Source organism: Epinephelus lanceolatus, chromosome 23 (genome assembly GCF_041903045.1).
Source record: "Epinephelus lanceolatus isolate andai-2023 chromosome 23, ASM4190304v1, whole genome shotgun sequence".
In the NCBI taxonomy this organism is placed as follows: domain Eukaryota; kingdom Metazoa; phylum Chordata; class Actinopteri; order Perciformes; family Serranidae; genus Epinephelus; species Epinephelus lanceolatus.
This window is the reverse complement of record NC_135756.1, coordinates 6408064-6435329: the sequence shown is the minus strand read 5'-3', so window position 1 is coordinate 6435329 and position 27266 is coordinate 6408064. Positions and strand designations below refer to the sequence as shown.

Here is a 27266-nt window from a genome sequence, read left to right as displayed (position 1 = left end):
CCTGGCTCCGTCCAAAGGTCACAAAATCCACCTAACGGCGTCTCTAAAGCTCACAAATCAACATGCCGTGTTTTTTAATTGTACAAAATCTGATGTGTAAAAACAACACTGGTTTCACAAGGGTTTTTATAGGGAGGTTTTTTTTTTGGGGGGGAGCAGTGACTTTTACAGGCTAGCTGTGTCACCCTGTTTCCTGCATTTGTGCTATGCTAAGCTAACAAGCTTCTGGCTATTACTAGGTCTGTCATGATAATTACAGTATTGAGTCAGCAAAAATTATCAAGGTCTTTATATCGTATGGTATTTCCTTTGTGGTTATACGCGTTATATATTTGTTTCCAGCAGGGTTGTCTCGACCATTTTAAGAATCGGGCACCTAACATTTATTTACGTTTCATTTATTTAGGATATTTTATTTTTTTATTTTTTACATTCCAATTTTCCAATATCTGAGTATTCTTACAGTTTTTATTCCATTGCTTTTTGGTTATTTTTGTTACAATATGTCATCTGACAAAAGTAGTTATCATGACAGGCCCAGCTGTAACTTCATATTCAATAGACAAATGTCGGAGTGGTAACGATCTTCGACTTGGCGTATTTCAGAAAAACTATTCCTCTTTAAAATCTTAATTTAAAAATGTGATAAGAACGGACTCTCTGGTAGTGATATTTTTCAAAATAAAACAACCCTTTCTATGAAATATCACGTCATAATTCTTGTTACTACTTTCTTCTTCTTTTATCTTTTTTTCTCGAACTTGCAACTTCTCTTTCATTACACTCCATCTTTTTTTTTATTTCAAAATATTCTGACTTCTGTAAATCTCCTATTTTTCCTCCTAACAATGGCCCAATTACTGTTTTGGTAGCTGTGTATTAAACTTTATGACAAGCTATGGCACATTTTTTATTTATTCTGTTTATATTTTATATATTTGACTTTATATATTGTGGTCCAATCTGTGGTATCAACAGGGGAACAGGAAGTTTGTAGTGAAGAGAGAAAACAGGAGAATTTTAAACGTCATCTCCAAACTACAGGCGGTAAACTCCTTTTATTTTATGGTTTAAACGCCTAAAGGTCTCCAGTTTGACGTATTCCATGTGTAATGTTTTATTTTGTATTCCAATGTACCTTGTGTATGTTTTTTTTATAAACCTGATTATGAACATGTGGATAAACTGGCACACACACCCTGTCATCGACAGGCCGTAAAGTGCTGCGGTGCTTCTTACCGAATGTATCTCTTTAATCTGTGCTATGAATAAAGATGATTGACACATGAACTGGTGTTTGGTTTTGAATTCCTGCGGCGGCCGGGGCGAGGCAGCGTGATAACAGACAGCCTGAGCGGGGACCAGGCCAGAGCACACCTGTGTGGGCGGGGCCAGCAGCCCTGTGACCTCCGGCTGATGACAGGGAGGACTGTGGAGCAGTGTGTGTCTGTGTGTCTGTATGTGTGTGTTAGGTGTGCATGTAGTCATTGGCGCTGGGACAAGGGGGTTGGTTACCGGTTTTGGTCTCCGTGGTAACCAGGTGTGATCTTCAGCTTGAGGTCGCCACAGTTTAAGACATGCTGACATTCATATTTGTTGTGTGTTTTCGTGTCTCAGAAAACAACCTCAAAGTGTGTGTTTAAGTCTTTATTTACAATTACAAAATTATTGTAAAAAACAATACACATAATACAATAAAACTTTTAATTTTCATTAGAAATGGTAAAAAAATATATTCAAAAGAGACCGAAGTAAAACTGGAATGTGAAGGTTGGGCGTTTGGGAATGTTTGGAATCTGCTGGAATGTGAAACGGATACAGAGTAAAATGAGTTAAGATTTAAATCACACAAATGCTGCAGCTACAGTTCGTGCTATCACACACTGTTGGTCCCGTGTGGCCATTCCACCGTGTCGAACATGTGCGACATCAAATAGTCCTCGTACTGCCCGTCTATCAGCTTGGCTGCGTTGTTGCGGGCGAACCAGCAGTCCACGCTCTGAGTCCCACTGTAGATCTTCCTGCTCTTCTGAACCACTGGCACCAAGCGGTCCTTCACCTTGAGCGCGGGCAAAGGTTTCATGTCTGCTTGTGCAGGAAGCTCTGCCAATCCCACTTCCTCATACAGGAACTGACCTGAAAGTAGAAATGTATCCGAGTTATTTTAGAATTCGACTGATGTGAGTCTTTGAAGGCCTGCCAGTATGTCTTTATGTTGTTTTGATGTCAAAGGGTAACTTTGGTATTTTTCAACCAGGGCCCCATGTTCCTATGCTTTGTGTTTAAGTGTCTAATGACATCAGCAACTTTTGAAATTGTTCCAGTATTGAGTGAGAGCACTGTGGCTAGCAGCTATGAAGCAGGCTGCAATGTAACCACTCAGGGTATATTTGTCAATTTCCGTCCACTAAAAGTGTTTGTTTTCATCACTGATAGGCTCAAAACATTATGGAAAGGATCCCTACAGAGATAGACCTTTTTGTTAAAGAGTAAGATCCTTTTTGTTTAAGTAGAAACAGTCCCCAAATCACTATCGTCAGACCCACCAGACTCCATTTAAATAAACGGTACTTTTATCATCGTAACACACTCTTCATTCAAAGTCAATAGAAACAAAATAAATCTTACTAATATTATCTTGCTTCATCTTTCATCTTTAAGGATAACACTGTAGTTTTTAGTCACTGAATCTTCATCTGAGCAAATTGACCCTGATGATGGTCTACTGACCAAAACCCTGGCGTTCTCAAATACAACCTAAATGTGCTTCTTTACTCCGTCTTTGTTTCTTTTTGGCCGTCTTTTGCAAATTGTATCACAAGTGCAGTGATCTCAGTAATAATAATCCGATGTGACCTTTTCTCTGACTCCATCCTCACTTAATAGATTTCCATGAAACCTCATGCTCCACACGGGACAAAACCTTTTGGTTTAATTTAGCTGGAAATTCAGACTGGCCTCATTTTTCTTTTCTTTTTTTTTCATGAATAGCTTTTTTTTATTCTTACATTGATTGACTATTTAAAAGTCTACTTTACTAACAGATTACTTTTTCTCTCTCTCTCAAAGTTCCATTTATAACGGCACATACATTACCATCACTTAATACCTTAACATGTTTATGATCAATACTGTTAACCTCTTCCCACCGCTGCACAGCACTTTCCCACCCTCCCTGTCTTGTTATATACTCGCGTGTGCCCCACAGGATGTTCACAGATACATAACACTCCTTCACACATGCACTCAAACACAACTGCAATCGTTAAACCAAAACTAATAGAAATCCAGCACAATTTAACACTATAAGCTCTCTGTTTTTGATTCTAAACATATTTGTAGCCAACACAGCTGCCTGACAAAATTTTGGTAGTAGTACATCTTTAAAAACTTTTTAACAACGCCGTGCTTAACAGCGTCGGTGGCTTAGTGGATAGAGCAGGTGCCCCATATACAAGGCTGTTGCCGCAGCGGCCCGGGTTCAACTCCAGCCTGTGGCCCTTTGCTGCATGTCACTCTCTCTCTCTCTCCCCCCTTTCACACTTCACTGTCCTATCAGTTAAAGGCAAAATGCCCCAAAAAATATCTTCAAAAACAAAACACTTGGTTATGGTCAGGACAAGATTATGTTTTGGCTTAAAATAACCGGTGTTGGGGGACACAGTAGCTGCTGGAAAAGTAGCCATCTCTAGGTAATCCCGTCTTGTGGCACTATCCCAGCAAGTTGCTAAAAAACACCCACATTTGGGGCTAAAAAGCTGCAGGAAAAACTGCAATGGGTCCCTCCAAAACACCCACGTTTTGCGGGCTAAAAAAGCTGCAGGAAAGGAAAGTGCCAGGGAGCTTAAAAGTCACAGGAAAAACAGCTACAGATCCCTAAAAACATCCACGTTTAGGGGCCAAAAAGCTGCAGGAAAAACAGCTACAGATCCCTAAAAACATCCACGTTTAGGGGCCAAAAAGCTGCAGGAAAAACAGCTACAGATCCCTAAATACATCCACATTGTGGGGCCAAAAAGACACAGGAAAAAAAGCTACCGATTCCTAAAAACATCCACGTTTAGGGGCCAAAAAGCTGCAGGAAAAACAGCTACAGATCCCTAAACAAATCTATGTTTAGGGGCCAAAAAGCTGCAGGAAAAACAGCTACAGATCCCTAAATACATCCACATTGAGGGGCCAAAAAGACGCAGGAAAAACAGCTACAGATTCCTAAAAACACCCACGTTTAGGGGCCAAAAAGCCTCAGGAAAAAAAGCTACAGATTCCTAAAAACATCCATGTTTAGGGGCCAAAAAGCTGCAGGAAAAACAGCTACAGATCCCTAAAAACATGCATGTTTAGGGGCCAAAAAGCTGCAGGAGAAACAGCTACAGATCCCTAAAAACATCCATGTTTAGGGGCCAGAAAGCTGCAGGAAAAATAGCTACAGATCCCTAAACAAATCTACGTTTAGGGGCCAAAAAGCTGCAGGAGAAACAGCTACAGATCCCTAAATACATCCACATTGAGGGGCCAAAAAGACACAGGAAAAAAAGCTACAGATCCCTAAAAACACCCACCTTTAGGGGCCAAAAAGACGTAGGAAAAACAGCTACAGATCCCTAGAAACACCCACATTTAGGGGCCAAAAAGCCTCAGGAAAAACAGCTACAGATCCCTAAAGAAACACTCATGTTTGGGGGCTAAAAGCCTCAGGAAAAACAGAGACATGTCCCCAAAAAACATCCACATTTGGGGTGAAAAAGCCATGGGGAAAAAAAAGACAGGTCTCGGAAAACAACACCTCCGTTTGGGAGCTAAAAAGCTGCAAGAAATAAAAGCAACAGGTCCCTAAAAACAATCATATTTCGGGACTTAAAAATCAGCAGAAAAAAAATGACAGATCACTAAAAGACACCCACGTTTGGGGGATAAAGAAACAGGAGAAACAGCGACAGGTCCCTAAAAGTTGCAGTTTGTTCAGTCTGACACTATCATATTGTGTGATGTAATGTGTATTTTTCGTTAACATGTACCCAGCAGGCCGTGGCAGTTGTGCGACAGTCCCTTGCTGTCACCAATGTAGAACCCCAGATGGTCTCTCTGGTAGGGAGCTGGATTCTTGTACTGATGCAGCAGGATCACAAACATGATGTTTCCTCCGACCGTCACAGTCACATTAGACTTCCCCACAATGGAAACTGACAGAGCGCCGCTGTCCACTGCAACTGTGGAGTGACAGGGCAGCACCATCCTGTCCCGCCCATCCAGGATGACTTTCTTAGGCGTCACCTCGATGTAGGCGCGTTTGGGACGATCCACCACGATGGTGATGGTGCTGAAGTAGGTACGCAGCTGCTTGTGGCTGCCTGGCGGAGCTGGGGCGCCGATTAGTTTACCATTCACTGTCAAACCTGCAGACACAAACATAAATGAGCCACACAGTGTTAATGACGAAGATCCTGATGTGAATAAGAGTGTTAGTGCCCTTTACTTTCCTGAAGAGTCTTACCAGAGTGCTTGTGGTCAGACACCAGGCGCAGGATGTGTCCAGGCTCACCGTTGATGTTGAAGCACACGGTCAGTTTACTGAGCGGGAACTCCACCACAAAGTGGGGGTCACCATCCGCTGAGGTAGTTTAGAGGTTAAGAGGAAGAAAAAAAATAACAGTACAGTTAAAAACACAGCAACAAGAATCAGGAATATAAAGGGGTTAGGGTTAAATGTGTAAAGTGAAAGGAACCATTTTGAGAGCATTCCCAGAAAATATTGAGACAATGAATGACCGCTGTTTGACAGTTCACCTGACTTTCTGGGCAAAAAGCCTTTCTCTCGCGTGCAGTCAAAGACAGCTTAAATAAAGATTTTTGGCTCTTACAAAAACCACGGGCTTGAAACGATGAGATAGGAATATATTTTACATGTCAATATACATAAATAGCAATAACCTGTTTTTACATTTTTTAAAAAGTGGGTGTCGAGTAATACCAATCTTACATTGATACATGAAGTGGACGTCACAGTGTGGCCGCTTAATCACAACCATTTCAAAACTGGACAAAATAAACTGTCAATAACATTTAGTTGTATTAAAAAACAAAAACAAAGATATATCATATTTCCTGGTTTTCAGATAGGATCTGAAGGACCAAAAATTGACGTGAAAATAACATCACCATGCAGGTTTTTGGCATCCGACCAGGATTGTTTTTGGCTAGGGACAAAACGTAGCCTTCCGACCAGTATTCGCACAGACATTTACCAAATTACACAGAAACCATTTATATACTAATCAGGAAGAAGAAGGAAGTTTTATTTAATACTACGCAGAAAGATGGACATTGCAGGTAATTACAGCTGTCCAGAAAGTGTGTTTTTAAATTTTTTCAGCACTGTTAGGTTTTGATAGCATGACAGCAGCCGACTAAGACTCACTGTTTATGTTGTTCAAATATTACTAATATATTTTGATTTAGAATTTGACGGTGAAGGCAAAGACAGAAACAAACAAAAAACATCTTTTAATGAAAGGTGTGAAATACAGATATATGTAGAGATATGTTGAGATATTAGCAGACTTAGAAAGTCTGGCCGAAGTCCTCTGGCAGAAAATAATTGTGGTTATCACGGAGTCTTTAATGATGTACCCCCGGGGGTAAAGGGAGATTTGTTCAATAGATCCTGTATCCAGTATTAACAGACAGCCAATTAACAATCTGTCAAGTTGTGGTTATAGTTTCATTTACATACAACTTATAGAAGCCACCAACGACCTGTTAAAGACTAAAACACTCAACCTGCAACCAGGACTCATGTCGTCTGACATTACAGTGCATTTGGTCCGTTTGATGATCATGACTATTTTCCCTAAAGGTGATTTGAAAGAGTAAATTTGCACAAAGGACTTTAATATTCTCAACCACATTTAGATAACCAACATCTGGCCATTATGTAGAGAGATCAAATCCAAAAAAATATATACAATTCAGTAGTTAAATGAATAAACTAGAGTGCAGACCTCCGCCAAGTAGGTGATATTCCCTCCCCCTCTGCATCAGATTTTGCAGCCTGCATCACAATTAGGTTATTTGCATCACTATCATTATTAGGTTATATATGCCTTCACCATGGAGACACTGTGGTGTATTTATTTCGTTTTTATTTTGTACCAACACAGAATACAATATGTTTTTTTTTTATATATTTTTCACTTTCTTTTTTTCCAACACAGAACATTAATTTCAACTTTAGAATTACAACAATATTTATTAAGTAGAACAAGACGTGCTGTTCGGCCACCAATTTATTTATTATTTTATCCACTTTGCTTTAACTGATCACCACCAAAATGTTATCATCTGTTCCTTGTCCCATTATCCACCTTTCCTGAAAATTTCATCAAAATCCATTCATAACTTTTTGAGTTATTTTGCAGATAATCAAACAGACCAGTGCCGGCGAAAACATAACCTCCTTGGCGGAGGTAATGAAATGTGAAATTTTGTGGCTGTCTCGTCAAAAATAATTTAATGTGGAGCTCTGCTGGTAAAATTAGGACCTGTGATGTCAGTATTCCTAAAAGTCTGCTTACAGCTCTGCTCTATAGTACAGCTAAAATATCCAATTTTACGTGTCGTGGTAAATAAAACTTTAAATCTCGAGCTGCAATTTTTGACACCTCTGTGAAACCTCCACCTAAAGGTGACGGCTGCTCAGCCTTTAATTAGGCGACATTTCTGAGTTCTTGTGTTGATGTGTAAGAAGAGTCTCAGATTTGATTTTATGAGATAGTTTATATGTTCAGCTGAAGTCTCCTCAGGCCTGTGAGAACCCTCTCAGATGAATAGAGAGCAGCAGTAATGATGGGGTCATTAGCCCTCACTAACTGCCTCTGATGGGGTCCCTCTCTTTACTGTACCACATGCACAAACATCCACTTCTCATCCCTTAACTCTCCGACCGCAGTGTGTGCGCTTGCGAACACGCACTTGCATGTTTAAAGTGCCACGTAGTGCTTGTGTTGGTATTTCAATTAGACCCTGTGTGCTCTTTCCTCTTCTCAGGTCATGTTCAGAGACATCCCTGAACCCCTCGCTGTCTGTGTGATCACTGCCGACTGTCTCACGCACATCCAAATTACAGGCCGCCCACGCAGAGAGTGTAGAGACAGAGAGAGTCTACTGTACGGTCCCCTTCTTCTCTCTTTCAAGTCTGCTTTTTGGAGACTTGTAACTGCTGCATATGTGCAAATGTCCATGAGAAAGAGTATGTGGAGTCACCTGATGTTTTGGAGAAGGTGATGGATTTCTTGGCGGGTCGTCTCTCTTTACCTGCAAGGAAGAGAATATTTCTATAAAGCAGTGAGTCAGAGGGCTGCCATTGTTTAATGCTTCCTCTTATGAGTAACATAAACTGTTGGTGGTCAGTTGTTAGTGGAACACAGCGTGAGAAGACAGAGAAAAGCTATATAGTTATATGGTGTTCACATCCTCTCAGAGGAATACTCCACCCAAAATGAGGTTTGAAACACGGCTCAGAAGAGTTTATAGTTTGCACCTTTAGCTGGAGTTAGCTTTCTTCCACAGAGGTTACACTGGCTTCCAAAAAGCTTTGTTTCCAACGAGCAGCACAGTTCAGTTCAGTTCACTACGCTGTTTTTCTGTTTCCACTGTGAAAAGTTGTGGATGGTGCCAATGGAACCGTTCTGTGCCGTCCCCATTTTTGGTCCACCAGCTATTTTTAAATATCCCACGGAGAGACTCTCACTGCAGACTGTTCTATTTTGTTCTGAAAATGTCGTTCTGTGGACGATAAACGAGGTGCAGACTGATAAAGGAGGAAATACAGTTAGTGCTGGACGGAGCAGTGAGTGACAACAACCCGCCCACATTTAAGAGGACTGTTTGTGGTGGAAACACTAGGGTCTAGGTACCATGTCTGAAGGGTTACTGTTGGTTCCAAAGGTGCCATACTGAAAGTGTTTGGTGGAAACAGTGCTTAAGCTAACTGCAGTTGCTGTCCTCTGCAAAGGACCAGCTTCTCAGAACCAGAGATTTGATACTCAAAACCATTTTAATTTAGTGTTTTTTTTAAACCGGAGTAGCCTAAGTTTAAATCCAGACTGTCCTTTACAACTAAAACTAGGATAGATGACCTCACCTATGTTGTTGCTCAGAGATGAACTCTGGCTGCCTGGCTTCCCGTTGGGTTTCTGTGGCTTTCCGTCCTCTGCATCTTCTGGCAGCTCATTGGCAGTTGAGCCAGTATCACCAGCTGCTGGGGGGATGGTGGGCGCCGGGGCCATGGTGCCATCAGCTAAGACCTCAGGCTTCTCCACCACCAGGTTGGTGAGTGGAGTGAGGAAGTGGTAAGTCAGAGACAGATTTGTGGCCTGCTGGATGTGGCCCTCCCTCTCCTTGCTGGTTTGGCTGCGTAGCCGTGACCGTAGCCCGTCCTTGACGCTCAGGAAACCCCACACGCGTTCCACAAATTCCTCCGCTATAGAGCCCAAAGCAACTCCTAATTCTTGTGCCTTCGCCGACCCCGGAGGTTTAGCTCCGGCTGCCATTGCTGCTGTGGCTGCTTTCACGTTCTTCTCAGTCTCCATCTGTCGGTGCCGCAGGGGGACATCAGTCTCCAGGACGATGCTCCTGTCATTGTTGCTGGCTGTAACCTGGACGTGGAGGGATTCTGCGCTGTTGTTGGTCAGTTTGCCGGCAATGACGATCTCAGAGCCATTGAAGTAGTTGGTGAACAGATGCTGAGTTACGTACTGGACAGAGTCCTCGGTGTAGTTGATCCTTATGTCGGACAGCAGAGGAGTTCCTATCTCATCGTAGAACCTGGAAAGGAACAAGGAGACATTTAAGATTACAGCTAAATGGTTGCCAAATGAAAAGTAGCAGCCAGTTGACCTGAGCAAGTCAGCCATCAAAGTATTTCACTGTTATATCTTAAAAGGGACCTATTATGCTTTTCATTATTTTTTAAGTTTCAAATGATGAGGTAAATGTATGTAAAAGTAATCCATTCTGAATACTCCGTTTCCAACTGTTTCTACTTTCGAGACAAGCTGACATCAGCTCTAAAGACATTTCTTTATGTGCTCATCTGCCCCAGGGGCTACCACAAGTGTTTGCATTACATAGTCTGCACTGCTACATGTAGCTACATGCTAAGGTCGGGGAAACATACTGTAATCTTGGTTGCAATTGTTGGTAATTTCACCCCTATTTTTGGATCGTACTCCAGCTGGAACAACAAACTTTTTGGTGCACTGCTACATGTAGCTACATGCTAACCTTTGGGAAACCTGTAATCTTGGTTGCTGATGTTCTTAATTTCTCCTTGATTTCAAATTATACTCCTGCTCTAACATCTTCGGTGGTGTTCAGAAGATTTTATTGGTGATTTTTCACATTAGAAATTGATGCTATACTCCGTTAGAGTCATTTCGTGGCTGCAGCGAGTTTTTGAACATTGCAACATGTAAATATGTTCTAGGAGAAACCCCAAATATAAGTATGAACCTGAAAATAAGCTTAATAGATGCCCCTTAAATCTTTTTCCCTAAACACCAAAATAGGTTGTTTTTTCACTTTAGAACAACCTGTGTTAGTACTCCCAAGTGCTAAGAGGCTTCTTCAGTTCAGTTCAGTTCAGTTCAGTTCAGAGCTGAAGAGGCCTCTTAGATGAGAGGTAAAACGTCTTCAATAAACCCAAGCAAGTCAAGTTGCATACGATACAGCACTTTGGATTACCATGACCTGGAAGAGTGAGAATCTTCAACAGTATGTGAGTATTATCTGTTGTGGTGTCCCTTTTAGTAGGCCAACATAAGTTGTCAGTATCTCCAAAATTTACCCATTGACCCCTTTACAAAAAACAATTCAGCTGAGCATTTTCCGGCATCCGTATGGTTATGGTTTGGTTGAGTTATGGACACTAAAATGTCTTGGTTAAGGTTAGGTAAAAGTTGTGGTCATGGCTCAAAGAAACCAACATTCCTCCTTGGTAGGAGACAAATTCAAACCACTGTCTCCACCTCAAAGTCTGACACTTTTTTTATACAGTTTGTCAGCGTTACAGCAACTACGCGCTACCTCCACCTTCACCTCTTAGGGCCAAGACACACCAAACCAACATCAAAGAACTAGTGGCAACGATGGCTGAGCGTTGCGTCGCCCCAATTTACCTGTGTCTTGACCAAAAAGCCTTGCCAGTCACAGTGATTTCTCTCTAGTGGCAACGAAGGCTGAATGTTGCATCATCCCACATTGGCCCATTTTGCCCCACATTGCGCCACATTGCCCCACATCACCACACATCACCCCACCATGCCCCACAGTGCCCCATATTGCCCCACATCATCACACATCACCCCACCACGCCCCACAGTGCCCCATATTGCCCCACATCGCCACACATCACCCCACCACGCCCCACAGTGCCCCATATAGCCCCACGTCATCCCACATCACCCCACCACGCCCCACAGTGCCCCACATCACCCCACCACACTCCACAGTGCCCCACATCGCCCCACATCACCCCACATCACCCCACCACGCCCCACAGTGCCCCATTTGGCCCACATCGCCCCACATCACCCCACCACGCCCCACCACGCCCACAGTGCCCCATGTTGCCTGTGATTTGACCAAAGAGCCTTGCCAATCACAGTGATTTCTCTCTAGTGGCAACAAAGGCTGACTGTTGCATCATCTCACATTGCCCCATTTTGCCCCACATTGCGCCACATTGCCCCACGTCGCCCCACAGTGCCCCACCACGCCCCACAGTGCCCCACATCGCCCCACATCAAAAACAGCCAAAAACAGACAACAAGGGCCAACTAGTGCCAATGGTACAAGACATACCTCAAAAACTAGGGTGACAGATGCACACCGACGACCTGAGGGCCCTTATTATTGTTCACACACCCACATAAGGATGCTTGTCAGGAAAATTTACACATGAATTATTTTAAATGTTTTAACAGACGACCAATGGTGTTGCTTTTTAGGCGAGGACAGTGTTCACTAATTTTACTGTTTAACTCACAAGCAGTGAGTTGGGGAAGCTAATTAATTCTACCATGATAACTCTCAAAAGTTGTATCATCCTGCCTCAAAGGATTGACTGTAAATTGCTGTAAACTTGCCCTGGACCTTCAGATTATACTTTGCCTCTGTAACGGTGTCCTGTAGCAACACCAACACAGATTGTTGCCTTTTTTCGGAGGCAGCTCTAAATGCTGATGTCTCTGTAAATATTGCTTGTGCGGTATCAAAAATGTTGTCAGCCTTGTTGCTTATTTTTAAGCACCAAGGCTGATAATCAGTCATCAGTCAGTCACACGTTCAGTGCCTTTGCTCGAGGGCACATCAGCGGAAGTTTATGAGGCAGAAAAAGAAACATGTTATTACAGATTCCATCAAAAGTCTTGTTTATTCAAACGAGCCACCTTCCGGCTATAAACCTGCTTGTCTAACATCTCAAAGCTGCTTCCACCCCACTTCAGAGTTTGTGCACACATTCATCAAAGAGTGTGTGTAAAGCCAAGGTTGTGTGAGTGTGTGTGTGTCTAAGTCCTCTTGCCTGTCCTTGTTGTCACGGCGCAGTAAACCTCCTTACCTCTTAACCAGCGTGTTTGTTCAAGCAGCACGAGGGCTATTATCTGCGGAGTCTATCTGTTAACCCCACGTACATACTCAGATGCAAGTTTCACAACACACACACATTCCTGCTCAACTGAACAAACACCTTGTGTGTCCGAGTGCGGAAGAGGGAGAGGGAGAGGGAGAGGAGGGTTGAGTGTAAAGGATGGGGGTTAAAAAAAATGACTGAGAGAGAGAGAGGGTGGCTGTTGTAGTCTGCGGCTGTTGAAGTTGATTAAAGAGGTCTGTTGTCAGCACCGTCACATTTGCGGTCTTCGTTCTCTCGTAGCTTGATGAGAGATGGAGAGACGTGTCGGAGGGGCAATGGGGAGGGATTAAGGAGAGCTAATTGCTTAATAAGAGACGGATTATACACATATGGAGGGGAAATTTAACAGTAATTACTTATTTAAAGTTACAATCAATGATGTCCTCTCGTAAATGTCTTTCTCGTTTGAAACACCCAATGTGTAGTAGGTGTTTTATGGTAAAAATCTTGTTGGATAAATGCCAGCCTTACACTAAAGCCCCGTTTCACACCAGTCTTACAGCACTTTTACTCCAGGAGACTTTAAAATTAGTTTCAGACTACATTTTCAAGCCAATTTTAGCCCACTTGACTCCAGTACCTAGCCAGGTATAAGCTAGTTCAGCACTAGTTTTAGGGCGTTTGCGCTGGTCTGAACCAAAAATGAGTTTGAAAACTTGATCTATTTTCCTGTTGGTTTGGTTTCTTTTCACAGCAATAAAATTCAAGCAGAAAGTTGACGGTTGGGTTGGATTGACCATTCCAAAATTCATTTGTGATCGGGCCAATACCACTTTCTCAAAAGGGTTTTCCAATTCGGTTGTTTTGGTCTGAACTCAGATACGATTGCTGTGTTCAGATCTGCCCAGATGAATCACACCAAAGGGGAAAATGAACACAAGACCACTTTCAGACCACATTGTTAAGCCAGTGTTAGGCCAGTCTCACCCCTGTTTTAGATCTAACAAGTGAAGACCAGTTTCAGATCATTTATGAACCAGTTTCAGATATAAAAAGTTAGCACCAAGGGAGTATCTAGAGTGTAGGTCATCTAGAGGCTGGGATTATGAGCAGTCCCCATATTAGTCCCATTTCTTACAAATCCAAGATGGCTTCCATGTTGGCATCAGGCTTACTCTTCAAAAACACATAGGTATGTAAAACTCACAAGATGGCCTGTGATGGAAGAAATATTCCACCAACATGCAGATAGGATCACTCTTACCCCTTGAGCATAGCGCTGGCGTCGGCCTCCTCGTGGATGCGCCTCATCATCCCACAGTTTTCCAGAGCCATGCGCTCCAGCAGCCGGTAATCCACGTCGTTCCCAATCCCAATGGTGAAGATGCAGAACTTCTCCTGCACGGCTGAGCGAGTGTTCCCCAGGATCGCAATGGACTGCATCTCTCCGACAGTGGGCCGTCCGTCCGTCAGGAAAATAATGAGGGAGACGCTGTTTGGGCTGGCGTCAGGGCTGGAGAGGTAGTCACGAAGCAGAGAGGAGCCGGTCTGGATGGCGCCATCGATATTGGTGCCTGCAGTGAGGAGACATCATTGCTTGGGAAAATGCCGTGGATTGGAAATAAGTTGACTTTTGTAGATTTTTATAGCCCCGAGGCCAAAAAATGAAACGAGATGTTTACATTATTCTCATAAAGCACGTCCCCATTGAACCAAATTCCCACGCATACATGTTGAAAAAAATTCAATTCAATTTCAATTCTTACCAACATTGATAATGCATCGATCCACAAAACGGAATCATGTTTATCTGTCAAAACATAGGAACTGTGAAGAAGGTAAGCCATAAGGGTAATAATGTCTTACCTCCAGTCGGCACCAGCATGTAAATAAACTTCTTGGCGTCTCTGATGGTGAGGGGGTTCACCTTTACGAGACGATTCGGCTGCCAAACTTTGATTCTATTGGAGAAGCTGACAAAGTTAAAGCGATCCTCTGGTCGCAGATCCTTCAGGATGGTGAACAGAGCTTCTTTAGTCTGAGAAAGAAAAAGAGATCATTTAATCTTGTGTCAGACTCACATAGAAAACAAGGCTAGTGTTTTTGGACATCATATTCCTCAAACTACATGTTGAATTTCTTGCAAACGGGGTCGTCCACTAATTAGACAATCGGCTGTTTGATCCCTGGTTCCTCCCATCTGTATGTCAAAGTATCTTTGGACAAGATACTGGACTCTGAATTGCTTCTGATGGCTGTTCCATCATTGTGTGAGTGAAGACTAGAAAAGGGCTATACAAGAGCAGTCCATTTACCATTTACCACTGACAAATCTTAGACCTCTGGCATCAACAGAATGCTGCATACACAACGTGGTCATGGTTTCTGTGGTGTTGCCATGCGTATTGTATTATAGCGCCAAAGCTACAGTGATTGGAAACAAAACACGCACACCATCAATCAAACACCCAACCCTTTTACCAGCTGTGGTGTTTTTACACGGACTTCATCGATAAATAGAGTCCAGGAGGGTGGTGTCAGTAGCTTTGAAAACTAGAGTCAAAATTTGTTGAAAGAGGAAGAAAGCTAGTTTATTTGAAGAAGAATTTTTACTTGTTTTATATCTGTCCATTGACCTTAAATTCCTTTTTGGTAATCTGCCATTAGCCATGCATCTTTCAGTTTTTTCTAATGGGTTTTGAATGGGTCCCATATGCTATTAGGAAAAAGCAAAATCTCCCCAAAATACCCTTCAACATGGAAAAAAATGGTAGAAATCTTTGCATTAATTTGATTTTCTCTCTAAAGAAATGTCAGATTTTCATGAAACTTGTTTGATGTATAACAGTACGGTTTGGGCTGTAACCATTAACTCTACTCCACAGACCAAAAGCGTAACTTTGGTATTATTCAACCAGGACCCTAATTTCCCATGTTTGTTTGTTTGTTTGTTTTGTCCAAGTGACTTATGTTAAAATTATTATTTTTAAACACTTAGGGCATGCGCGAAATGTCAATTTTCATCCAATAAAAGCACTTGTTTCTGCCTCTGACAGACACAGATTATTATTTTAAGTGTCTGAAAACATGGAAGGGATCCCTACAGAGATAGACCAGAAACAGCCCCGAAACAACTATCACCAAACCCACCAGACTCCATTTAAATAAAGAGCAATTTTATAAGCGTAAAGCACACCTGACTCAAAGTCAACAGACACAAAATAGATCTCACAAAAACCATCTGGATTAATTGTTCCACTGTTCCACCTATACCCAACTCCCGTTTGGGTGAAATAAACCCTTAATTCACCCAATTAGATGTAAAGGTATGCTGGCTCTATACACTCTAAAATTACTGTTTATTTAAATGGAGTCTGGTGGGTTTGGGAATGGTGATTTCAGGGCTGTTTCTGGTCAAACAAAAATGATCTTTCTCTTTAAAAAGGTCTATTGCTGAAAGAGATCTTTCCATAATGTTGTCAGACACCCGTAAAAACAATCTGAGCCTGTCAGTGACGAAAACAAACACTTTTCATGGATGGAAATGGATGGAAAAAAACCATGCTGCAAGTGGTTACACTGCAGCCTGTGTCTTAGCTGCCAGCTGCAGCCCTCTTGCTCAGTACTGGACCAAGTTAAAAAAATTGTTCCCATTCGTCACTTCGATATAAAAACATGGGACAATAGGTTCCAGGTTGAAAAAGTACGTAGACTTCTTCCTACTTTTGTGTTCTGGAGCTTCACATTGTCAGAATCTCTGCACCCTCGAGCGTGGGTGTGATATATAGTTTGACGCTGGGGGGTTAATAGTTGTCTATATGGGCTGTATACAACAGGGTCAGAACCACAGACTGACCCACACTGAAACCCTCTATTGTGGAGCCACATCAAAACACACTTGTTGTTCTGTTCCTGCGGCCCGCTGGGGGCTGGCAATGGGTGGGGGGACGGATCAAGGGGTCGAGGGCGCTGTTGTCTACAAAGTTCCATTACCCCATAGACAGTGACCTTCCTCCCTCACAGCACGGCCTTGTGCTGTATGTTTCCACTTTTCCTTCTCACTGAAAATCTGTTTTTTCTCTCATCTCCTCTGTTGGTGTGGTCACGGCAGCTGCAGAGATCAGCTCCGCGTCTGGCCGAGGGGATTACCGTGCTATTGCAGATGGAGGAAAAGGTCTGATATTGATATTCCAGTGTGGGAGGGAGGAGGTGGGGTGTCAGGTTCCTGATCCAATTCAGGCATTGAAATTTTGTTATTAAAGCAGGGTGAATTTCTTTGCATGGGAAGCAACAATTTCCTGTGACACAAAAAAAGAAGTCCATATCTGGTACTTCTGGTCCAGGGTGGAAATGGCCCAAATTCAATTCTGGAGTCAGGTATGAGCTCTCGCAGAAAGCTTCCCACAAGGAGCAGATCAAGAGGAAGTGATAAAAAATTGAAAGGCCCGCAGATGTGGTTTTTCATCTCAATGGAGTTTGATGAAATAATCTTAACTCAACATCCATCTATCATATTTTTCCGACACATTCTCACTCCGACCTCGTCACATATCGACGTTTGGTCAAGGACTTTCCATGTTCAGATTCGACGTCCAAGGTACCCTGGGTGCGTTGGTTGTTGACTTTCTGGGACGCCATGTCAAGTTCTGCCTGTTACATGCATTGTCTTCTTTCATACACTTCTGTTTTCACAGGAAATTTAACGTTTGCATACAGTCTCTTTCAAAAAAAAAAAAAAAAAGGCACTACAGTACGTCGGTACAACCCTACGAATTTTTTTCCTTCAACAACAAACGCATATGGTTACGTTTTGCCTACATACACGTGGTTGGGTTAAGGTAAAGAGAACAGGGTTTGGCTTTACAATCACATGGGAAGCAAACACTGACCTCCCTGAAGGGCAGTGGTTGTTGGACCCATCCACGACCTCTCCCAGCCACCCTACCCGGACTCTCAGTGCCTTAACTTTAGTTAGGCGTTTCCCCCTGACGTTAAACAATAATGGCAACCAGCTGCGTATCATGCTGACGTTACAGGATGGCCATTTTCATTGGTGTCTGACACCAGAAGTCACTGACCAAGTGCTGGTTTTCAAAGACTCGAGACCAGGTTGATTTTTCAAGAAACTATAACCCTATACCATGATCTTTGTCAGCAGATGGAATTTACCAAAAACCCACCCTCTGATGAAGACTGCAAGATGCAGTCAAGAGCCCTGGGAAAACCCAGTAAGTGGACCTTTTGTTAAGGGTGAACTTTCATGTTCACTCATAACAAAGGTCCACAGGGAGAACATGCAAACTCCACACAGAAGGGTATGGGTTCAAACCCCCTACCCTTAGGGGAACCGTCTTGCTGTGAGGCAACAATGTTAACCACTGCACAGGGATATTTAGTGAGTGGGCTTAAACATGCAAAAATAACACGTTTAACAGTAAAATCCCAAACTGTCTCTTAAGTAGTTGAATTTAGAATACTCTGCTGCACCCAACAGGTCATCGAGGTAAATAAACATTCTTATATTTCCACTGAGTGTGCCGCTTTACCTGTCTGATTTTAGTCCCCAACATGGAGGCGCTGGTGTCGATCACAAACACCACATTCTTGGGCACAACTGGCAGGTCTTTGGGGGCGAAGTAGTGGACGAAATGGCCGTTTAAAACCTGGGAAAGAAAATAAGTTTACAGACGTGCAGCAGGTTGTGAGTTGCAGTAGTTGTATGTGTGATCAGCAAACCATAGTTTGGATCTGGAGACAGACAGAAGAGTTTGGCAGCGGAGCGACTGTCATGGCAGGAAACCAGAGAAATGAATCACTAACAGGTGGGTGGATGTGTGTGTGTGTGTGTGTGTGTGTGTGTGTGTGTGTGTGTGTGGTTGGATGGGAAATTTATGTGCACACTTGCAAAATCTGAAAACTAATGCTCTTTCACAGTCTGCTTTTCTTCATCACAACCCTCTTCATCTCTGTTTATTATGTGTTTGCCTGTCCAGAGTCTTGAAGGAGCGCCGTGCACCTGAATGTCTCCGATCCCCATGTCTCTCTGCACGTCGTAGCGGATCACAAAGTCTCCCAGGATGCCATTGGTGGTGATCTTGGCCTGCTGGACAATGTTGGGGCTGAAGGTGATCCTGCAGATGTTCTTTTCAATTTTGATAACAGTGGTGACAGGCGGCTCGGGCTTGGCTGAGACACAAATACAAGGAAGTGTGTTCGTGTTTTAATTGGCACAAGATCAAAAGCCTGAAACAAGTAAAGTGTCCATGACGTAAAAGGGTGGATCTAAAAATGCTCTCTGCGCCCTTTGTTGTTGGTTATATGTAGGGCTATTAAGAGGATGGCACCCTGATTCATCCTGTTTTTAAAGATGCTTGTTTAATTATACGTGTTGCTAAAACAGATTTCAGAAAATATCTGATAAAACCTAAATGATTTCTTTGGCCTGTTTATTTATTTAGAGTAGAAATAAATAAATCAAAAAGAATATTTGAGTAGAAAAAATATCTAAAAATGAAAAAGTGCAAAAATATGTAATGAATTTAACATATAGAATAATAAGGTGTGTGTAAACCTGGTGTCTTGGGTGCATTGGGTCCACTTGCACTGCTGGAAGCAGCGGTGTTCCTGCCGTTGCGGAGTGGCAGCACCTGGAGGTCGGTGACAGGCGAGTGGTCGACAATGGTGACGTCCAGACTGAGGCGGCTGACCAGCTGCAGCGGCCGCAGGCTGGTGACGTGTTCGTAGCGTCCCAGCCTCCGCTGCAGAAGCTCTTCGTAGGTCAGCAGGAAGATGGCCCGGTTGCGACCCGGGATGCTGGCCACCATCTTGAACACCTCCACCTCCGGCTCAGGGCTGGAGGGGAGGAGAGAGGTGGAATGTGATGGTGTTCAGTGCAGTTAGAGGTGCTTCAACCTTAGTTAAGTATTTCCATTTTCTGCTACTTTATACTTCGACTTCATCAAATTTCAGAGAGAAATTTTGTACTTTTTGAGCAGTAGTTTGCTTTTTTGAGCTTGTTTGAATGTTAAGTTGTGAACTTGAAACTTCAAATATACACTATAACATTTCTAACAATTGAACACACACCGAAAAATGTCAGTATCAAAAGTTACTTTGCTGTGTAACTTCCTGTAGTAATTTAATGTTTAGACGAATGGTCCTGTAATATGAATTCATATATTGAATTTAATGACAGTTTTGGTCAGATTTCCTGTCTAGTCACCAGAAAAATGGTGGCATTGTACATCGCTGCATATAACGGAAATGTTACATTTGTATAGAGCAGAAACCTTGAAACTCAACATTTCTAACAATACTGTGGTGACGCAGGCACAAAAACAACTCGGTTATAGTTAGGAAAAGTTCACGTTTTGGCTTAAAATACCCACGATCTGTAGCGTAAATGCTGGTGGCCGTTGGAAATGCAGTGACAGATCACAAAAGCCCGGTTCAGACCAAAGATTTACAAGTCAAAACCGTTTTAGAACGTTGCAGAGGAAAGTAGCAGCAGTGTGAACTGGCCGGTCTGAGTTCGACTCAAGCGTGCTGATGGTGTCACCTGACACTCAGCTGGTCAGATCGCAGGTGGCTGGTTTTAAAGCACATCACCTGTTTCAACAGCCAATCAGCTTGTAGTGAAGTCTGCTAGTCAAGTCAAAATAACCGCAGACAGTGTGCTTGCTTACTTTACTTGCAGGTGTTCTGTCCCTGCTGAGCCCTCTGTTTCCGTCCTTACTGTGTGCTGGTGTCAGATGGTGGGTCGCTGCTGCTTGCTGTATGTGTGTGCATTGACTGATGAATTGGTGCTGGCTGTTTATTTTTTTTAAAGATTATTTTTTGGGCCTTTTGCCTTTAATTGACAGGACAGTGTGAAATGGGGAGAGAGAGAGAGAGAGAGAGAGAGAGAGGGTTGACATGCAGCAAAGCGTTGCAAGCCGGAACCGAACCTGCATCCGCTGCAGCGAAGCATCGTCTCTGTACATGGGGCGCCGGCAATATCCACTACGCTACCGACGCCCCAGCGCTGGCTATTTATATTATTGTGCCATAGTTATTATGGATACAGTCCATCTGATGCTCGTTCTGTTTTTCTCCCTTTCATCTCTACTACAAATGCAGCTGTAGCCAGTATCTCACTATCACTATCCTCATTCATATTTTAAGGAACTATAAATTATATTCGGCCACAAAATGAACCTGAGAAGCTAGAAATCAGAACAGAAGTACACAGAGTTGTTGCATAGAGATGATACATCATCTCAACCAGTTGCATTGGTGTGAACCGGCAGTTTTTTTAGAACGTTGCAGAACAGCGCATTGTAAGTAGTTCCAGTTTCAACTCTTCTCATCGCAAATATTGGGTCTGAACTGGGCTTAAAAAACACCCATGTTTGTTGGCTTAAACACAGCTGGAAACGTGGCCACCAGTCAAAAAACAACCTGTTGTTTGTTGGTCTTGAACAGTTATCTGCAACTTGGCAGCCGTCTCATACACTAACGTCGATATTATACATGTGAGCGTACAAATGTAACGTATCTATGGTAGTCTCTATATACAGACTCTACATTCAGTGAATGTAGAGTCTGTAGGCAAATCCCAGAGATCTTGCCTCTGGAAGAAGAGCGGAGGAGCCCTGGTTTCTGGTGCTAGGCTGTTTGTAGTCTGATATTGACCAATCACATTTGAGCCGGCTGCAGTTGTTGCCAGGTTAAACACTCCGTGCGGTGAACTAACGAGGCGGAACATAATTGGCGTCGCTGCAAACTCTGAATCCATCGCAATGGTTCAGCATATTTACTTATATATAAAAGGAGGTCAGAAACGGAAATTCGCCTCCTCCGCCCAAATCAAACTGGAATGCCAAAAAATCAGGGGTCTGCCCCCAGAAGCTGTATCGCCATCTGCCAGAAGTCAGACGCTGAATACAGCCGATGGGTTCCGAGAATGTATCTATGGTTTGAAGAAATGTACAATGCCAACGTTTTCTTCTGGCAACCATGCTGTAGATTTCACACAAGCTAAATGGAATTGTGAATTTACTTGTTGCTGCTATCTTGCTTTAGCTGTTTACGTACCTCATTTTCCAAAAAAGTGTATCGTTTATACGGTCAGACATGAATTCAGTAAAAGTACCTCCATGTGTTTCTCTCTCTCAGCACAGAGATCAGTGAAAACATATTTAAAACTGAAGGAGTTGAAACCCGTTTTGAATCCTGTTGTAGTCATCCAGTGTTAGTTTGCCGTGAACTATCGTCTACAGAGTCACCTCTAAGACGACCACTTGGTGGTGCCACCAGCTGGAATGTTCAGATTCTCCACATGGTGACTTTAACATTAGAAATTGAAACTTGAAAAACACAGACGAGTTGTCTTTGCTGTGTTTAGTCAAGATGTACCTTGGTTTAATCCACGTAAATAGTTTATTTAAGGAGCTTTTTTTATGTAACTTTTTTTCTTGTGTTATTGATTTTTATCCATCTCTGTCCCTCAGTAAGATTTTGAATATTGATTTTACTCATTAACATGTGTGAAATGAAAAGAGCAGCAGCTGTAAACAGAAAAACATTAAATACAGACGAGAGAAGAAGAAATAAATATGAAAACAGGAGGAGTAGAGACGAGGTGGAGCTGTGAACAGTCCAAGTGGTGATATCATGAATATGAAGTGCTGCCTCTGTCTAATTTTCCACTTCACTCCTCTTCCTCCGTCTGCTCCGTCTTTTTACAGCGGAGTCACTGAATCACCAAATCACATTTAATAAAATGTCACTTTTTCATATGACAGCTGGAAACGTGATGTCACTCCTTCCATATGTCACGTCTCCTGGGTCGCAGATTTATACGACAGTCATCTCGTCTCTGGAGGAATGATCTTATTTCAGACTCTCACACACACACACACACACACACACACACACACAGGACACACACTCACTCTCTGTGGCCGTCTAGTTGGGATATTATCAATCTGTGTTTGCAAAATAGGAACATTAGAGGGAGCGGGTGCTGCTGTGTAATTAAGAGGAGACGCCAGACCATAGGAGTGGCCACACACGCACACACACTCTCAGGTTTCTTACCTTGCATCACCTGACTCTTTGTTCTTGGCTCTGCCGTTCTCCTGCTTGACCCTCTTTGCCTTAGGCCTGACCTCGCTCTGGTAGACACGCCCTCCTATGATCCTGGTTCATGGGGGTCAAAGGTCGAGGATTAGAGTGGCGCTCATATTCAGGAGTTCCTATTGTCACATTTCAGCTGGGCGTTCTCTCACAAAAACACTGAATCTGTGCGGTTAAATCCTGTTGTTACCTGTTTATGGGTGAACTCTGGTCACCGTGTGTGTTTTTACAGCAGTATTAAAGTTTTAACCCCGTCTTGTCTCTTTGCTAACGTCTCCATAGCAACCCTGTAAATCCCTCCAGATGGACAGGACAATGCTGTTGCTGTAGTTCTAAGTGGTAGCTTTGGTGCGTCATTTTCTGCTGATGAGATTTTTTGGTTTACAAATGGCTTCCAAAATGTTTTCTGGCAGTTTTAATATTATCTCTGCTCTCCATTTTAATAAGCTACTCTGTAGTGACTTTCCACGACGACGTGCAAGGTACCCTGGGTGTGTTGGTTGTTGACGTTCTGGGACACTGTGTCAAGTTCTGCCTGTTACATGCATTGTCTTCATTCAAAATACATAATCAAATTTAACGTTTACATACAGTCTCTTTCAAAATAAAAGCACTATGTCTGTACAACACCGTGAATTGATGCTTTTTTTCCCTTCAGCAACAAACAAACGTGGTTAGGTTTAGGATAAAAGAACAGGGTTTGGCTTTAGCATCTTACGGGACACAAACACCATTCTCTTGGGTGAAAGTCAGTGTTTGTTGGACCCATCCACCACACCTCCTGCTTGCCCCCCTCAACTTTTGTCCTTGTCCTGCTGCATTTCCCCCTGATGCTGCCAGGTGCTGTTAAACTATAACACCAACCAGCTGTGTATCATGCCGACATTAAAATGATGCCTTTCTTTTGTTGTTTTCTGACGTCACAAGTCACTGTCCGAGCGCTAGATTTTAACGACTTCGGAGTGAGACTGGGCTCATGTAAAAAGTGTAAACTGACATACTGTCCCTGAACATCCAAAACCGATGCTGGAGGGATACCTGGAGCATCATAATTGTGCCTTTGCAGTGAGCTTGGTCTCATCCCGAAGTCGTCGAAATCTGGTGCTTGGGCAGTGACTTGAGGTGTCAGAAACCAACAGAAAAAAAAAAAAGGTTAACGTCGGCATGATTCGTGGCCGGTTGCTGTTTTAGTTTAACGGCACCTGGTGGCATCAGGGGGACACACGATGGGACGAGGACGAAAGTTGAGGGGGCAAAAGTCCGAGAGGGGCGGTAGTGAGGGGTATGTAATCTCTCAAGACAGATTCTGCAATTTACGTTGTAGAATCTGTCAGCAGCCCTGTGTGAAAGACGACTAGAGGAGGGGGCGGAGCTTTGAGTTTGAACAATGCTGCATTTTAGCCAATCACAAGGGAGGGGGCGTGGCCGAGACGTGCAGGTGTCCCCAGGAATTGTGTACCTACAGAAACAGCAAGCTCTGCGTCCATAGCAACCGTCTCGTCAACGTGAAAAAAAGTATTTTTTCCAGCGGATGTCTTAGTTACAACATGATTGAGCTAACTGGAGTAGTTTCATGTCGTATCCGACAACGGGAGGCTTTTAACAGATGACGTCCTGATGTTAGCTTTGCTAACTGTCCCTGTCAGCTGCAGCCACTGATGCTTTCTAGACATCGTGATTTCCCAAAACTGAATAAATACCACACATAGCAACACAAAACTGCTTTGCTAGCTCAATCATGTTGTAACTAAGATATCCGCTGGAAAAAATATTTTATTCACAGACCGTTTATTGAGTTATTACCTTATTTTTATACAGTCTATGGTTATTACAGACACCATTAACGGCTAACGTTAACAGCTAACGGTTAGCGCAGCTAATCTACAATAACCATGTTATTAATTACAAAATGTGCACACAGAAATAGTAACGTTTGTTCAATCATTGTGTTTATAGACTTAACAAACATCAGATTAGTCTACACGGTGATATAGTGATGTGAAAAATGTGATATATAGCTAAACTCTGCTGGTTTTCTACCCGAAGTATTTGTAAACAACATGGCGATTCCCTGGGGGCACCGCCGGAAGTGAAGGGCATGAGCGATCGCCGAGGCCCCTGCACTTGCGTTAGTCGAAAAACTCCGGGCTGTGCCTCCAGAGGTAAAGGAAGGAGAAAAAAAAGTGATCACCGATCTTATCCTGATATCAGATTTCAGGCCGATACAGACTCAAATAGCTGGATCAGATGTCAGTGACATTGGGGCCTATCTGTTAAAGTCAATTCTATGTTTGCGGTTTCAGCTTTAATTTTATTCTGGAGTTTAAATTCCTATTTGTACTAAACCTAAACATAACATTTTGATTTATTGATAATTTGATTTTGATTCCTGTGTAGTTTGCATCAGCTTTGTTTGCTCTAGTATGTGTCTTCAGTGCGATTTAATGTTTGCATGTTGGTCTTATTTTATGCAGCTATATTGCCTAATTGAGTTTTGACTTGTTGCTGCTTTTAAAAGGTAAAAGATTTTTTTAACCGGTAAAATTCTATCTCTGTATTTATTTATTCAGTTTTGTTTCACAAAGTTTGGAAAGCAGTGTTTAAGTCAATCCTGATGTTTGACCCATCACTTCCTCACAGTGATGCACACAGCTTATTAATAAACAATATAATATTGGCACTGCTATCGGCTGATACCCAAAGCCCAGGTATCGGTACCCGGCCTGATAAAGTCAGATCGGTGCATCCCTGCAAGAAGACATTGCCTCATTTCAAAGGGTCACAAGCCAAACAAGTTGTTGTGGGGTATTGTATGTTGTCATTGTGCCCATTTTCTTTGGTGAGTTGTATGTTTCAACACCAAATGATATGCTCCAGAGTGGGTTCAGAGTATTTTACAATCACATGCCCATTGTTTATGTTGTAAAGGTGTTTTCATCAGGTTTAGAAGAACGCACTTCTTCCTAAAATCCAAATTTATAACGCTTTCATCGTGTTACTGTGATTTTTAGTCTCTCTGTCTGTGAGTTCTTGTTGCAGCTTAGGTGTCCTGTGCGACTCTTACATGGTGAAGTTAGAGACATAGGCACCAGCGGGGATCTGGAACTGGAAGACGCCCTCTGCAGCGGCGGAATGCCGGTTGAGCATGGCGCAGTACACCGCGGTGAAGGCGTAGCGGGAGATGATGGTGGTCTTGATGGAGAGCTCCTGGATGTGAGGTTTGGTCTCCTGCAGAGGTAACGTTAAAACACCAACACCTAAATATCACCTGGAGCTCCACATCTCCGTTTGAAAAAATAATTTGGCACGATTTTACGCGCCCTTGCTGTGCGCATTGAAAATCTTTTATTTTTGATTAGCCAAAATATCTCACTCCAATGAAACCTGACTTTCCCCATAGTTACAATAACCAAACACAGGCTGAGGAATTTGTTCCCATGAGCTCAGACCCAGCGCATTTCATACTCTGGCACATCTGCGCGCTTGGCGGATCTCCTGCGCGTCACGCCCAAAGCGCGCAAGTTTAGGGTGATAAAACATGCTCTAAATAACTCAAACTAGGTCATGCATTTCAGATCACCATAACAAATACAAACATATGTTTTGCCAAGCGTTTAAAGGGGTCAGTTCATCATAAATTCCTCAACTCTCAGATTATTGACAGATTAAAAGGCATCAATATTTAGCAGATGTGCCAAATTATCGTGCGTAAAACACAAGGCTTGTTTTTATCCTTCGATTCAAACAAACCATTTTGTTTTCCTTCGCTTCCTTTGGCTATTTAAAGTGCTACATATGGACTCGAAACAACCAAACCAACATTTTGCATCTAAATTTTAATATTCAAATAGCGTCATATCTGCAGTAAATCTGGCTTTACCTTGGTCAACATAGTTTTCACCTGCCGTGGGACCCTGCGTGGCGCCTGTGTGTGCAAACAAAGCAGTTAGATAATGAAATCCCAGCAGCAGAATATACAACACCTCAGACTTTAAATGTCTTACAATGTCTAGTTCAAAGTCTGCGAGCTCCAGATCAGCGTCATCTCCAAACTGGGATTCCTCCAGTTGCCCCAGCGCACTCGGGATGAGGCAGATCAGTGAAGGCAGCAGCAGCAGCATCTTGCAGTCCTTTTCCAGTAAAACTTAAAAAGATAAATGGGACATTATTTCCAGCGCGCAGAGTCTCCGAGTCTCCGTGTGTCCAGAGCCGAGTGACCGCACAGAGCGGGGAGAAGAAGAATACGCCCACCTGGGGAGAGGGATGCTGTGTTTCTGTCCCACTGCTCAATGAGGGGCAATTTGGGCTGCTGCTGCTGCCTTCAGGGAGTGTCGGAATGTTTTTTTCTTTTTTCTTTTTTTTTCAATTATGAGTTCAACCCGAAAAAAGTCCCTAGAAGTGTCCAGAGAGAGCAGGGTTACATGCCACTTAAATGTGTTTTTTTTATGGAGGAGTTTAAAACTCAATTGTAAATAATGATATAAGTGAAGAAATCAGATTATTGTCCACAGTGTCC

At 42.9% G+C, this 27266-nt stretch overlaps 1 protein-coding gene across 1 annotated transcript; it reads right to left on the bottom strand.

Annotated features, from left to right (window-relative positions):
* Positions 1-1632: 1632 nt before the first annotated feature.
* On the bottom strand, positions 1633-27017 carry itih5 (inter-alpha-trypsin inhibitor heavy chain 5). The gene is made up of 14 exons (XM_033614256.2): positions 26755-27017; positions 26631-26675; positions 25815-25978; positions 22712-22813; positions 19203-19483; positions 18648-18817; positions 18178-18294; positions 14498-14669; positions 13896-14205; positions 9143-9825; positions 8263-8313; positions 5495-5611; positions 5019-5396; positions 1633-2136 (listed from the first exon to the last, which is right to left on the bottom strand). The coding sequence occupies exons 1-14, from the start codon at positions 26869-26871 to the stop codon at positions 1877-1879; spliced, it is 2967 nt and encodes a 988-aa protein (XP_033470147.2). The 5' UTR covers positions 26872-27017; the 3' UTR covers positions 1633-1876.
* Positions 27018-27266: the final 249 nt, after the last annotated feature.

Bases quoted from the DNA above. Each gene is read 5' to 3' on its own strand.
- itih5 (XM_033614256.2), bottom strand. From the start codon at position 26,871: ATGCTGCTGCTGCTGCCTTCACTGATCTGCCTCATCCCGAGTGCGCTG. The intron at 25,979-26,630 runs GTAAAGCCAGAT...TTACCTCTGCAG, and splicing joins TGAAAACTATGTTGACCAAG to GAGACCAAACCTCACATCCA. The intron at 14,670-18,177 runs GTAAAGCGGCAC...TTTCTTTCTCAG, and splicing joins TGGGGACTAAAATCAGACAG to ACTAAAGAAGCTCTGTTCAC.